The 15,649-nt window shown below is 45.4% G+C and overlaps 1 protein-coding gene across 5 annotated transcripts in view; it reads left to right on the top strand.

Moving 5' to 3' along the window:
• Positions 1-15,649, top strand: part of Nprl2 (Nitrogen permease regulator-like 2) — a 67,354-nt gene that overhangs the window by 26,969 nt on the left and 24,736 nt on the right. For 3 of the 5 annotated variants that reach the window (XR_011895886.1, XM_050180456.3, XM_050180458.3), the window contains exon 6: positions 2,555-2,575. The exons of the other annotated variants lie outside the window; for them this stretch is intronic. Coding sequence is in view for 2 of the 3 variants with exons in the window: in XM_050180456.3 (XP_050036413.1) it covers positions 2,555-2,575 (21 nt within the window). In the remaining variant the exon portion in view is untranslated. The remainder of the gene's footprint in view (positions 1-2,554; positions 2,576-15,649) is intronic. 5 annotated transcript variants of the gene reach the window in all.

Here is a 15,649-nt window from a genome sequence, read left to right as displayed (position 1 = left end):
TAGCTCACCCATATTTTGAGGAATACTTATTGTGTAACGTGCTCCACAAAAAGTGCTTTCGGTGCTTTGCAGCAACAATCACACAAAACAAAACGCCCTACACATAAATTTGCTGACCGCAGCGCATACCTGCGTCCACTCGCAACAGTCAAACTTGACACCCCAAGGTCCTTCAAATTGTGTGGTGTGAAAGCCATTAGGCGTAAGGCAACCCAATTCTTGCGTTTTTACATTCTTCAGACTTAGTAACGGGGCACCAGGCAAGAGAAACTTCAGCAGTGACACCAGTGGCAGCGGTATTAGGCGAAAGATGCCGCACGCACTGTTATCCACAGCACTTTCTACGCAACGAAAAACGAAAAGCCAAGAAAACAAGAGGCGCTGCAGGTAGTGTGCGAGCACTCGCACAATAGGCGAGGCATTAACTCGCAAAGGCTCGTGGGATGAGTCATCTGCTTGGAGCTTCTGGTTGGACAAATGACAGCTCTGGCACACGATTCTCCATTCACAAAGCAGGTGCGCTTGCTCTCTGTGCACCTTCATCACAAGGGTTTGCTCGCCGTGCTGATTTCTAGAGCCTACGATGGTTGTATCGATGATAGACCTCGAAAGCTGAGCTTAGGCCTACATTTCAAATATTTCTTTATAATTGAATCACCTGGACATGTGTGGTAACTATGCGTGCTTTAAGTTTCATGTTTATCATGGATGACGAGTCCCGATTTCCTGTTCTCACGTCGCTTCTGTTTGTGTCAACGACGAGAGGGATTTTTAACATTTCAGTCTTGAATATCATTTTTGTACTACATAGAACCCATCGTATACACCAATGTGTTTATCTGTCATAACCATTGATAAATCGCGTTGCACAAGTGTGCATAGCTGCTAAGAACCTTCACTTTGCTGAAGAAAAATACCTACTATACATATAGCTTTTCAAACCTCTATATCATTTTACAGCGAACCTTTATACATTTTGTGACATTTACATATAGATCATGCATGTACTGTTCTGTAATATAACTTGCTGCCCACGTTACTGACATTTCCTGGAACAAACATGATAACAAAACGTTAAACCATGCAGTCAGCATGGTGTAACAATGCTTTAACATAGTATCTCTTGCTCCAACTTTACCAAAACATTTGTTATAAAAGTCTCCAATGCTTTAAAAATTGCAGTAAGCCCCTAGTGTTTGAGAGACTTTGTGATATCTGTGCGAGATATGGAAGGTAAGGCCTGCTAGAAGTGTTCACCGAGTGCAGTTGGCCTTCCCTGCATGCTTGATTCGGTCTTAATATACTTTCGATGTCTCTTTATATAAAAAGAAAGCATTGCAGCTTTGCGAACATTAGGCTAGTGTTCCTCGCCCCGTGCACCTTTCACAAGATGCGCAAGAAAAATGACAGACTACATCTTTTAAATCCTCCCAGTACACCTAGCTCGTCTCGCATCGAACACCAAATGAAAGTCACAATACCATGCAAGGTGCTCGCCTAATGGCGTTCCAAGGCATTCATGCCCAGAAAAACCTTGGATTGGAACTGCCTGCCTGCATATAGTGCCTCCACTAGTAAACCATGCTTGTTTGAATCAGCCTAGTGAAACTGAGATGAAGTAAGTAAAAATTAAGTCACTGACATGGACAGAATTGACGTGAGAACAAGAAAGTGCAACTCGTCATTAAAAATAAGCACGAAACTGACAGCTTGCATAGGAAATTCACATGCTAGATCTATTCGGCTAAAAAAAAACTTATTTTAGGTGACTGCCTATGCTCAGATCTTGTGGTCGGTCATCGATGCGACCACCACAGGCTCTAGAAATCATCAGTCTGAGCAATACCTGGCGACGAAGGTGCACAGAGGGCAAGCGCGACTGACTCTGTGTACAGAGAATCGTGCGCATGATCCGTCATCTGCTGAACCAGAAGTGCCGAGCAGATGATGCGTCCTTTGGGTCTTGTTTCTGTGGTGACGGCACCAGTTGGGTGCGAGTGCATGCACGTGACTCCGCTCCACCAACAGGGAGGTGCAGGCCTGCCTTCACTCGCTAGCTCGGGTGGAAAGACGAAAGAATGGTGCTGCCTTTAGTTTTATTCGGGGGGCCTAATAAAGTCGACCAGCGATTCAGTCACTTTGGCTGCAGTTTGGGATCTCCCACTTTCTCGTAGCATAAAATATTGCTGCTCGACTCGCAAACTGAGTTATCCTAATCACTCCTTTGTCTCACAATAATTCCCAGTTTATAAAGGTTTGGAGTAGAATGCGTAATCGATAATTGTACGACTTAGGCCTGCTTTGCAAATGGCCAGCAGTGATGTCATGCCTGGTGCCGTTGAAGCATCTCTTTGTGATAGTGTGTGGTGTACTGCTGGTGTGATGTCTGGCTTTCTAAAAAAGATTCATTTTTATGCGTTGTCCCTTACATGTGCTGGTGTGTATGGCGTGATGGCTGCTTATTAATGCAGAGTTGTGTGTGCTCTCTTTTTCCTTCCCATGCTGCTGCCTGCCTTCTTAATTTAAAAAAAAATTTTCTTTAATGGACCATCAGTGGGATATCACAGCAATGCAGGTAAGGCATTGGCATGTCACATATGGCTTTGTTCTTGCCCTTTGTTGACCATAACAACCCACTTTAACGTGCTAATACATCACCCACATTTAACCTTTTGCATGTACAGTACTGCTCTTGCTAGAGAAATGTGGCTTCCTAACATGGGTGTCTGGTGAACGCAGAATTTGCTAAAGTGCTGTTGCAGCATCGTAACTGTATGATGTGCTGTGCTGTCAGGGCTCGTCACACGCGAGTACATGTGTTGTATAAAGTTGGTCAGGGCAAACATGCAATGTAGCTGCATTACCACTCCAACACAGGAGCCTTAACAAGACTGGCTGGCAATTTTTTTTTTTTTTCAATTATGTTTCGCAGGGAACCTAAGACCAAGTTAAACCCATGGCATTAGCACCATATGTCCATTGCCCACGTTAATCAACCAGTAACCATTCGTATGTCATAAAGCTTAAGGTGTTGTTTGCCAGATTTGTTTGTGATCTTGTTATTGTGAGTGGTATTCAGTGGTGTGTGCCTCCTTGTGGTTGCTACATCATATAACAAAGTAACTGCCTCGTATGCGGGAGGTGCTGGGTTCAAATCCTGGTGCTGCCGGAAATCCATTGTCTTTTTCTAATGGTAAAGATGTCCCCTGAGCCCCCGAGGCACCTGTCCTTTTGGTGTGTTTATATAGACAAAGAACAGTGTGTGTTTGTTCAATTGTAGTACTATTCCACAGCTGCTGAGGGCAAAGATGTCCCACCCAAACTGTTTGCAATGACATCGCCCGTTAGCAAAGAAGGAAGCGAGAGAGTGGGTGTGTGAAGAAACAGATTTTCTTTACCGAGTTGTTTTACAGACATGCCACTGTAATGTGTGAGTGTACTTATATAATTTAATTAGCTTATAACGCCGATGAGCTGAGCTGGGCTGCTGAATTGAAAACTTTAAGAGGCAGAGTAGTGAGTTCATGGTATTTCCATGGTCAGAAGCGCGAGGCTGAAGGGGAGGTAAATTTGCAATTAAGGTGTGCTGCTTTTGTGGCAGGTTAGCAAACAAGCAGCTTAGTTATACACAGTGACAGAAACAGTTGCAGAAACACTGAAGCAGTGCAGCATCCATCTGCTTCTTCCTTTGTTCTACCTCACAGTCTTTTTTCTTTTGAAATGTTCTTTCAGAAACAGGAATATATAAGGTACAACATCTCAGGCTACTCGCTCTATTTAATTGCTTTCGTGTTGAAAATTTTTGTTACTGCTGTCTTAAGTGACAACATTGCGCAATTACTGGAACATTAACAAACAGCAGTCAATGTTGTGAGCAGACATATAGCATATCATTCACCACGTAGAACTAACTCCTGAGATAAGGTAGAATTGACCGAACTGTCAAACCTGACAAAAGAGAAGAAAATAAGTGATATCTGAAATAACAGCATCAAAAAGATTGAGGAAGCAGTAAAAAAATATGGCAGCATGAAATTAGTTAGAAGGAAACTTGACATTATAAAGAACAAGATGTACTCAAAAAGATAAGCAGAACAATGTCATTGGCGATTTCGACGATATAGTAAATGCAGCAGATGTGTTATATGCAGAACTGTGCGATACCCAGAGTAGTCATGCAACCGTGACGACATCGTAACAAAAAAAGGAAGCAGGAGTAGTTCCCTGTAGGACTAGCATTGAGGTTTGCTAGACACTTTCAGGGGAAATGTGGCAGGAGAAGTGGAATAACAGTCAGTTTGATCATATACTCGAAAGGCTTGAAACCTTTAATTTGCAGTGCCTCTAGACTTGAAGTATACAAAAGAGCTGAAAGAATGCCAGTGTTGTACTAATCCATAAGAGGAAGGACACTACGAAGAATTTAAGGCCCATTAGCTTGCCTTCAGTGACGTGTAAAATATTCACCAAAATAATTTCCAATAGAATCAGGGAGACACTCCGCTTCAGGTCAACCCAGAGAACAGGCTGACTTCAGGAAGGGGTATCAACAATGGATCACATCTATGCCATCATTCAGGTAATTGAGAAATCTTCAGAGTACAATCATCCTCTCTGTATGGCTTTCATAGATTATGAAGAGGCATTTGGTTCCGTGGAGATACCAGTAGCTATGAAGGCATCGTGTAGTCAAAGAGTACAGGAAGCATATGGTAATATCTTGGCAAGTATATATAAATAGTATTCAGCAGCTGTTTTAATTCTTCATGGGAAGTGAAGAAATGCCAGTAAAGAAAGGAGCCAGGCAAGGAGACACAATTTCTACCATGCTATTCAATTCACACTTAGACTGGGAAAGATTAGGAGCAAGCATCAATGGATGGGAGCACCTCAACAACTTGTTTGCAGATTACTTTTTCCTGTTCAGCAGTGATGGAGATTACTCGCAACAAATGAGTGAAGTCCTTGGCTGACAAAGTGTAAGAGTAGGTCTGAAGACTAATGTGCAGAAGATCAACGTAATCAGCACCTGTGGAGCATTTTTCTCATTCTGTGTGTCAACGTTTTTATGCTGTTTCCACCTTTTTATAGATCATGCTTAACCAACTAGCCCATCGTTGCACAATGCATCATCGTAATGTTCAATAGCGGCAAGTGAACAAGAATTTGGGATTGGCTGTCAACCCCTAGAGTCTGTTCAATAGTTGGCTTATCTAGGCCAGTTATTCACAGTGTACCCTAATTATGAGAATATGACAGGCACTACCCAGTTACAACCAGCAGTATATTGGGCAAAAGCTTCGATAGTTGACAAAGAAATCTGAGAGGAAATGGAGTTGGGCAGACTAGAGCTATAATAGAATGGGTGCCAAGGGAAAGGGAAGAAGCGCAGTTGGGCACAGCAGATAAATTGGTGGTGTGATGAAAGTAGGGAAAGTTACAGCTGGCATAAGACTGGACTAATTAGAGATCACTAGGAGGGGCCTTTGTCCCATTATGTTGATGATGGTGATGACATGCTTTAGGCCTTAGCATAGTAAGCTGTTGGGCTAGTTCGTGTGACATGATTTTTGCAAAGGGGAGCGCAGAAGCGTTGTGGAAGAAACGACAGCTGGACAGAATAGACACTCACTTGCAACTATAAATATTTTCAGAAACAAAGCAGCAGGAACATGTGCTGCCATCCAGAACTGTGAAAAGAAAAAAAAAAATATTTACAATGTTTTTTAATATAAAATATTGCCTAGCAAAGGGGCATACACCACTACATCAATAATGACAGCTTGTGTTTGTGATAGCAACAACGGCATGTGCAAGTGGCCTGATAGAAAACACTCCAGAAAAACCTTCAGAGGGAGGGGGGCCCAGAAACTTCAGGCAAGTGCGAGGGACTTAAATTTCTTGTCCATCGGATACACTGATGGGGCACTAATACAAACAGCGTGAGCGTGAATCTGACCAACCTCGACGATTTCCCTTTCGAGTCTGCCTTTGCATCTGCTTGTAATCTTGGTTTTATCGAAAAGGGGTTTACAGCCACAATCCCAGCAGTGTGCAGGAAGGTGCGCGGCATTGCTCAGGGCCTTTAAAGATGAAGAATGCTCTCTTAGCCTGTCATTTAGACAGCGGTCCCCGTCCGCTCAACTTAAACTTTCCCACAGTTGCGTGGTATCTTATAAAGCACTTCGGTGGCACAAGGGACGAGGGGTTTCGTGTGTTTCTTTTCACAGGCCTTGTTCTTCTTTTGGCTGTTTGCAAGGGTGCACAACCGAGAAAGCTTAAGAGGAGCTGTGAAGACAAGGTCAACACCATGTTTCTGTCTAATCCTTTTTTAGGTTCTGTGAAATAATGTGGATATATGGCATCACGACAAACTTATTTGGCCTCTGGCGTGGCATGGTATTGGGTGAAGCCTGAAGCTTCTTCAAAAGTGTTGTACCCACTGCAACTAGCACATTCGAAGGGAATCCCGAGGCTTTCAGACAAGACACTTGTAAGTCAAAACTATGACCAACCCAGTGTAAGAGGAGTCAAAAGGTAGAATGGCCTTCTTAGAGCGCGGCAAATATTCCCAACAGAGGTGTTAGTCACAGTTAAAATAAAGCGCTAAACCTAAAAACCAGAGTGTGCCATTGTCAGGAAGTTCCATTGTGGAAGATAACGAGAGCAAGCATTGATTGAAACAAAGCAACACTCACTCAGCTGCTGCAGTGCTAATGGCATTATGTGCAACAGATAAATAGACAAGAAAATCATCCACATATCTATGAACTTCAAGAACAATGTCCTGGTTCAATTTTTGCTGAAGCAAAGAGTCAAATGTGGCTAAGAAAATTTCACACAAAATGGGTGCCACACACGATCGTATACATACGCCCTTTTTCTGTATGTGAATCTTACTGTCAAAGTTAACAATAGTAGAGGTGAAGTAGCAGTCCAAAAGCTCAAGAAACCCCTCTGCAGGGATAAGGCAGTTGTTCTGAAAAAGAACAACGCCGTATGAATCAGTTGCTTCCCGGACAGTTACAAAGAGTCCATCATGCAGTATATAATAAGGTAACTCCTCACTGTCCACAGACATTGCGAAGTTCGCCCCCAGTACTCCCACCCTAACAGTCTGCATAAGACAGTCCGAATTCTTGAGCACAAATGGGTCCTTTGGTGCGAGCGCTTTGAAGTGATGCTGCAGAAAAACCAGATGTTGCGCTGCCAACTGTCTCTTTCTGTTACTATGCCTCGGAAGGGACACAGTGGCTTGTGGGTTGTTGCGGTAAAGAATACCCTGAGGCCGTCGCCTTTGCAAAACTTTCTGAGCTTTCAAGTGCATCCAGTTTCAATCAAGTCATTCAAAAGAGTTGTTGCCCTGGCTTTGACTTTCGCAGGTAAAGCATCCACTTCTTTGAAGTTTTTTCTTATAGCAGCAGTAGCCTTCCCCTTGAACATGGGCGTCGGGAGAACAACGAAGGCTCCTTCCTCGTCACTAACCATTATGTTGAGGTCAGATTTTCTGAAAAATGCTGCGGTGCCATGAAGAATGGAGAGGCCTACCGAAGTGCTTGATGGAGCGCCTTGTAAAACATCGCTCCATCAGAGAGACATTGATCCCTTTCGTCACTGAGCGATTTGTCAACAATCTTATGAACTGCCGCCAGCAAATCTTACTTGGGCACTGACGCTGCCAAGCTAAATATTGGCCCGTTTTCCAGTACTTGTTGCACATTGGCAGTGACTGATGCTCCCCCCTGTAACACGACAGGTACAATGCCTGACTCACATTTGCTCTTTTTCAGTAGTTGAAGCAGTACCCTGCCACATAGAATGCCTGTTGCAGCCTCGGCATTTTTTTAGCGAATGTGCAGGAACGCAGCTGCGTTGCAGTTTCGACCTTTCGACTCGTGACACGAAGTCCTGAGCCAACTTTCCAAGAATTTGCAGATACTTTTGCAGTGCCGTTCGGGGAAAATGAGACATCCACCCAAACATAGCTAAGTGCTACGAAGGAAACCCATAAGGGTTCCTCGAAAGGAAAGCTTTGCAGTTGAAGAAAAATTCGTCCTGGTCCAGGACTCGAACCTGAGACCACTGCCTTTCCGGGGCAGCCACTCTACCATCCGAGCCAACCAGTCGTCCAGCAGATGGCAGGCGAAGTCGAATTTATCTAAAGCCCCTTGATAATTTGAAAGTAGCGACACTCTCCTCCTCACGGCGCTTTCCTCCTCGATTCTCCTCGCCCGCCGGCTGCGCATGGCACGCTATTCCTCCTCGGCTCCCGCGGACGGGCCACAGGATTCTATGGAGGTGTGTTATTTTGGGCCATTTGCGCGCCCCAGTGGGGTTGAAATTTCGAGAAATGCTAATAACAGCATCGATAATGCTGGAGGCAACGTTTATGAGGAGGTTGGTTTTTTCTTAAAGCCGTATTATCGGGGTATACTGGTTTAAAGGGAGTTTTCAGGCGAGTTCTATACTCCAGACAATTTTTCTGCCACACGATCAGACGCTTTACTTCGTGCGTCTGATCTAGTATTGCTTGTGACACATCTCTTTGTGTGTGGCTTATTAAGCGAAAGCCTTAGGCCTCTGTTTCAAGGTCCCGTTGTGAGCTACATAAAATATCACGTGACCGAAGGAAGGCGGGAAGCGAACCAAAGCATATGCAGCCGCGTATAAGAGATGATTAATGATTACCAAAGTAATGATTGATTAGTGATTGGATTAAGATGAATTCGCGTGTATTAAGGATGATTAAGGTGGATTAAAGTCGATGAAGGTGCATTAGGGTGAATGAAGGTGGATTAAGGTGCATAAAGGAGGACTAGGTTGGATAAAGGTCGATGAGGTTAATTAGGGTGGATGAAGGTGCGTTGATGTGCATTGAGGACGATCATAGTGGATTATGGTGGATTAAAGTGCACAAAGAAGGATAAGGGTGGATTAAGAGGAATTAAGGTGTATTAAAGAGGATTATGGTGGGCTAGGATGTATCAAAGTTAATGAGGAAGCATTACGGTTGATCAAGGAGGATTAAAGTGCATTAAGGAGGGTTAGAGCAGATTAAGTTCGATGAAGGTGGATTAGGGTGCATTAAGGAGGACTTTCATGGATTACGGTGGATTAAAGTGAATGAAGGAGGATTGAGGTCGATGAATGTGCATTAGGAGGATTGTGGTAGACTAAGCGGTCTTAATACTCAATGAACCCCAATTCACCTTAGTCCACCCTAATCCAGCTTAATGCTCCTTCATCCACCTTAATACTCCCAATCCACCTTAATCAACCTACATCGCCCCCAATGCCACTTAGCCTACCCTATGCGGTCCTAATCCTCCTTTATCAACCGTTATCCATCATAATCCGCCTTAATCCTCCTTCATCCACCTTAATCCTTATTCACGCACTTTTTTCCCACTCAATCCTGCTTAATGGTCCCAATCTACCATAATACACCCTAATCCGCCTCTATCAAGCCTAATCCAGCTCCATGGTCCCTAATCCACATTAATCTACCCTAGTCCATCGAAATCGGTCTTAATCCTCCTTTATCAACCCCAATTCACCTTAATCTTCCTCTATCCACCTTAATCCTCCCTAATCCTTGTTCATGCACCCTAATCCACCCCAATCGGTCTTAATACCCTTTCATCAACACTTCACCTTAATCCACCATTATCTGACTTAATCCTCCTCCACGCACCTTAACCTTTATTCATGCATCTTAATCCTTCGTAATGCACTCTAATCCACCTTAATCTTCTGTAATACACTAACCAACCTTGATCCTCCCTAATCCACCTTATGTCAACCACTAATGATTCATTAATTAACTTGGGTAATCATTCTCTTATACAGGGGTGGACATGCTTTGGATCACCTCTGGCCTTCCTTGGGTCACGTGATACTTCCAGTTTACAACGCAACCTTGAAACATAAAGATATAAAGGTTTTCGCCTTAAAACTTAAAAAAAGCTCCATTTTGACTAGTTAACGCTCATCACCTGCAATACTAAAAGACATCTATAGCGGCTCCACAGCCACCGTAGTCCTCCATAAAGAAAGCAACAAAATCCCAATAAAGAAAGGCGTCAGGCAGGGAGATACGATATCTCCGATGCTATTCACAGCGTGTTTACAGGAGGTATTCAGAGACCTGGATTGGGAAGAATTGGGGATAAGAGTTAATGGAGAATACCTTAGTAACTTGCGATTCGCTGATGATATTGCCTTGCTTAGTAACTCAGGGGACCTACTGCAATGCATGCTCACTGACCTAGAGAGGCAAAGCCGAAGGGTGGGTCTAAAAATTAATCTGCAGAAAACTAAAGTAATGTTTAACAGTCTCGGAAGGGAACAGCAGTTTTCAATAGGTAGTGAGGCACTGGAAGTGGTAAGGGAATACATCTACTTAGGACAGGTAGTGACTGCGGATACGGATCATGAGACTGAAATAATCAGAAGAATAAGAATGGGCTGGGGTGCGTTTGGCAGGCATTCTCAGATCATGAACAGCAGGTTGCCATTATCCCTCAAGAGAAAAGTGTATGATAGCTGTGTCTTACCAGTACTCACCTACGGGGCAGAAACCTGGTGGCTTACGAAAAGGGTTCTACTCAAATTGAGGACGACGCAACGAGCTATGGAAAGAAGAATGACAGGTGTAACGTTAAGGGATAAGAAAAGAGCAGATTGGGTGAGGGAACAAACGCGAGTTAATGATATCTTAGTTGAAATCAAGAAAAAGAAATGGACATGGGCAGGACACGTAATGAGGAGGGAAGATAACCGATGGTCATTAAGAGTTACGGAATGGATTCCAAGGGAAGGAAAGCGCAGCAGAGGGCGGCAGAAAGTTAGGAGGGCGGATGAAATTAGGAAGTTTGCAGGGACAACATGGCCACAATTAGCACATGACCGGGGTAGTTGGAGAAGTCTGGGAGAGGCCTTTGCCCTGCAGTGGGCATAACCAGGCTGATGATGATGATGATGATGACCTGCAATACTACGGGCATACTTGCCACTAATTTTTTTCAGGGCGCAAAGCAGAATCAATAATACTGCACTTCCGACTGAATGACAACAGTTAGCGACGTGCGAAGTGATGGAGCCGCCCCAGAATATTAAGCATACTGAGGACAACCGCAACAAAAACGCTGGTGAGCAGGCCGGAAGAAAGAAAAAATAATGCCGCATTACGGGATGCTTTGCTACGAGCTATAAGAAAGACTCATCAGCTCGCAAACAACGCTGTTCTTTGTCGGAACAAAGTTCTTTCGGCCAATGTCATGCAGCCACTGCATCCTACGCAAGCCGTCACGCTTTCATTGTGGTATCATAAAAACGGCATAACCATCTTCAGGCTTCTTGCTGCAGTTATATGCGCAACAGCCCGGCATAGCGCTAGCACATAGACCAGAAACACAGCTTACAACGTTCGCTACGCCGAGCTAAAGCGCCGAGCCAGCCGTGCTCAGGAGGAAAATGGCGCGAACGAAAAAGAAAAACACAAGCAAAACTCAAGATCCGCGCGTTTCCAAGGGCAACGGCAGGGAGACCAATCGTCGTGCAGAAAAACGGGGGCGAAACTGGTTGCCGCGGGGGAACGCGCAAGGGGCGAGGAGGAGGCGAGGAGGTCGCGCGGCGGCGGCAGAGTTCAAAGAGTGTCACTACTTTAAAATTATCAAGGGACTTTAAATTTATCAACAACTCAGAAGCAAAGGCAAGAGCTTGACACAATAGTTCAGCGGAAACCCGCAAGGTGGGGAGAAGTAAACTTTATGACACTGTTAACATAGTTGCAACACGCTTTCCTTCATCACCGCTGTTCATACTTGGAGATTTTAATTTACCAAACATAACATGGAATACCAACCTCCCTTTAATATCCCCACTCTCATCTCAAGCTCGCGACTCTTTAGATGTGTGTTCCATATTCTCACGTGCAGATGTGCGCTCAGGCAACTAGAATAACAGCTAACACGGCGAATACACTAGATTTAGTCCGCACTAATCGACCCGACATAGTATCGCCTGTAACGTATCTGCCAGGAATTAGCGACCACTTGCTTCTACAGTTTGATATTAAACTAGACCGTCCGAAAACTAACAAGAAAAAAAAAATAATACAAGACTACTACAGAGCAAATTATCAGGCCATAACACACCATCTTCTTTTATCGTCATTTTCCTTGATGGCTTTGAACACCGTAGTGTACAAACTAATTGGAACATGTTCACAGCTATAGTCACCCATCTAACTGAACAGTACATTCCTCAATGCACCATTACAACTCGCACAAACTCTCCCTGGTACAATAATCACATTAAGCGTTTATCAAATAAAAAGAAGAGCTTCTACCGCATTGCAAAGCTTTCACCCACAATTGAATGCTGGGCATCGTATACTGCAGCGTCAAACGCATATGTGCAAGCGCTCAAACACGCCAAAGAGCACTTCCATTCACATGTTCTCTCTTCAATGCCTACCACCAATGTTAAAAAATTTTGGGGTGTGATTATTCCTTCGACTGACAACAAACCGACTCTTCGGGTGTTCCAATTCCTTCCGACCTTTCTGCCACCATACTAAGCCATCATTTTCAGAAAATTTCACAGCCTCATCTAACATGCCCTCCATAATTGTTGCCCCATGCGGTGTCAGTAAGCTTATTGATGGACTGTGCATTCGTTCTGCTCCCGGGTACGATTGTATTAACTCAAAATTCTTAAAAAACACTTCAGATTATTCTTCTGTCATACTATCCAAACTTTTCCAGCAATACCCTGACCATTGTACGCTACCTAATGAGTGGAAAATAGGCGAGGTGATTCCAGTGTATAAATCCGGCAGCAAGGAATCCCTTTATAATTATCGTCCAATCTCTCTCACCAGTATATGCTGTAAAATGCTCGAACACATTACTTTTACCAACCTTGTTAATTTCCTTGAATTGAACTCATTTTTCCATCAGCACAACACGGTTTTCGGAAATCTTACTCCTGTGAAACCCAATTAATATCATTTGCACACGCACTACACCACATTCTTGACCAATCATCACTAGCTGATTGTATATTCTTAGATTTTTCAAAAGCATTCGACAAGGTGTTTCACAAACTATTGCTTCACAAACTAAATCAACTTAACATTGACTGTAACCTTTTGAAATGGACTGAGTGTTTTCTTCTCAACCGCTCGCAGTTTGTTTGTGCTAACAGCTTTAACTCCGGTTTTACAGAGGTCCGTTCAAGTGTTGTGCAGGGTTCCGTCCTTGGACCCCTATTGTTCCTGATTTACATTAATGATCTTCCCTCGATTATCAACTCCCACATCCATCTGTTCGCTGATGATTGCGTCCTTTTCAGAGAAATTGCCAATGCTAACTATATCAAATTACTTCAGTCGGACCTTATCACTATGGGGAACTGGTGCAATGAACGGTTCATGGAGCTAAATATTGCTACGAAATAGTATTACCAATGACGAAGAGGCGAGCAGTAAGAAGACGACAACAACGATTGGAGGCTAGCGCGGGCTGTTGCCTCTTGGCCAAGTGCGGCGTATTACTTTGTAAATATACTTGTATATAGCTTTTCATCTGCGTCTTCTTACGTAACATATCTGGTGGAGGTGGACGTTCCCTGTACCTCGTCACGGAGCTTTGCAGTGGACGGTACGTCGAGCGAAGCTCCGTACCGAAGTTCTGCTCTCATGGCTCCCGGCGATGACAACTCAACTCAGCCGCCTCCGACACCTGCTGCCACTTCGACGACCTACATCACTCTCCCTGCTCCTCGTGATCCTGGCGTATTCTCAGGCAAAGATGGGGAAGACGTCGAGGACTGGATCAGCCTGTACGAACACGTCAGCCGCAATAACAGGTGGGACCCTACTATCATGCTCGCCAACGTAGTCTTTTACTTCGGTGGCACACCTCGAGTTTGGTTTCGGACGCACGAAGATGAGCTCACCAGTTGGGATTCGCTCAAGCAAATGCTCCGAGACCTGTTCTGCAACCCCTACGGTCACAAACTTGCCGCGCAGAAGGCGCTTTCCGGCCGTGTGCAGACGTCAACAGAGCCCTATGTCACGTACATTCAGGACGTCTTGGCTCTGTGCCGCAAAATTGATGCACACATGACTGAGTTAGACAAGGTATCCCACATCCTCAAAGGCATTGCTGTTGACGCCTTCAACTTGCTCGCATTCAACAACGTCGCGACGGTGGATGCTGTTATAAAAGAGTGCCGCCGCCTGGAACTCGCTAAAAGCCGACGTATCGACCAGCAGTTTGCCCGTTTGCCCAAAACCCCAGCGACATCTTCCTGTGCCGACGCTCCTCGTCCCAACAACACTGGCGATATTACCAAGATCGTCTGGCGTGAGATGGAGGCCGCCTATCCGGCTGCCTTCGACTCCAGCCCCACCAACGCACCTGCAGTCACGGTTTCCCTGATCCAGGCAGTTGTCCACCAGGAGTTCGAAAACATGGGCCTTCATACCATCTGCTCGGCCCATCGCCCTGATACCCATCCGGCTTCTTCGATTCCGCCCCGTTCCGCATCTTCTTACCCACCACGTTTCCGCAACCCATCTGAATGGCGCACTGCTGACGACAAGCCCATTTGTTTTCACTGCCGTCGCATCGGGCACATTTCTCGGCACTGTCGAAGTCGCTGGACTTCGCCGACCCGGTCTGCTTATACTGCCTACTCTCGCCCCTCAGGTGGCCATTCTCGTCCCTATGCCGCACGCTCTGATAATGCCGCCACTGACTCTCCTGTGCCGAACCGCCCCTATTCTCGTTCACCTTCACCCCAACGACGACAATCTCGCTCTCCCCAGCCCCGTCGCTCCTTTTCGCCGACTCCCTTCGGACGCCGCTCCCAGCCAGAAAACTAGATGATGCAGTGCCTCGAGGTGACGCTGCATTGCTCCCTACGCCGCCAAATCCTCTACTGACGTTGCCCACTCATCTGAACCCTCTTGACGTGCAAGTCGACGGTGTTCCTGTATCTGTTCTTATAAACACTGGGGCGCATTTGTCGGTAATGAGCGCTGACCTGCGTACCCGCCTGAAAAAAATAATCACGGCCGCCACGACGTATGTTGTCCGTGTCGCCGATGGCGGAACAGCCCCCGTAATTGGTATGTGTGCCGCCCGTGTCTCCTTCGCCGATTGCTCCACAATTGTGCTATTCACAGTCGTCGCCCACTGTCCCCACGACATCATCCTCGGCTTAGACTTCCTCTCCGCACATTCTGCTCTCATCGATTGTTCCGCCAGTACTCTCCGCCTTGACCTGCCTGATCTGCATCCCGCTGAACCACGCCTCAGTCACCTCGCTTGCCACCTCCGGCACTCACTTACGTTGACCTAGTGTCATCCCCACCAGTCCCCGACGATCACTACATCGTGGCTCCTATGCAAGACGTCCTCCTTACACACGGGATGACGGTACCTCATACAGTTTTATCTATTACGGCGAATTGCGTCTGCCTACCAGTGGTCAATTTTGGCTTGACGACACAAGTGCTGCCACGCGGGATGTCTCTGGCCCAGCTTTGCTCATTCGAGGATCACTCAATAGCATCCATTGCAGTAGACGACACTTCATCCGATACTCCTCTACCATCGCCGTCGGCAAATTGTAC

Source organism: Dermacentor andersoni, chromosome 7 (assembly GCF_023375885.2).
Source record: "Dermacentor andersoni chromosome 7, qqDerAnde1_hic_scaffold, whole genome shotgun sequence".
NCBI lineage: Eukaryota > Metazoa > Arthropoda > Arachnida > Ixodida > Ixodidae > Dermacentor > Dermacentor andersoni.
This window is presented reverse-complemented; position numbering and strand designations above follow the sequence as displayed.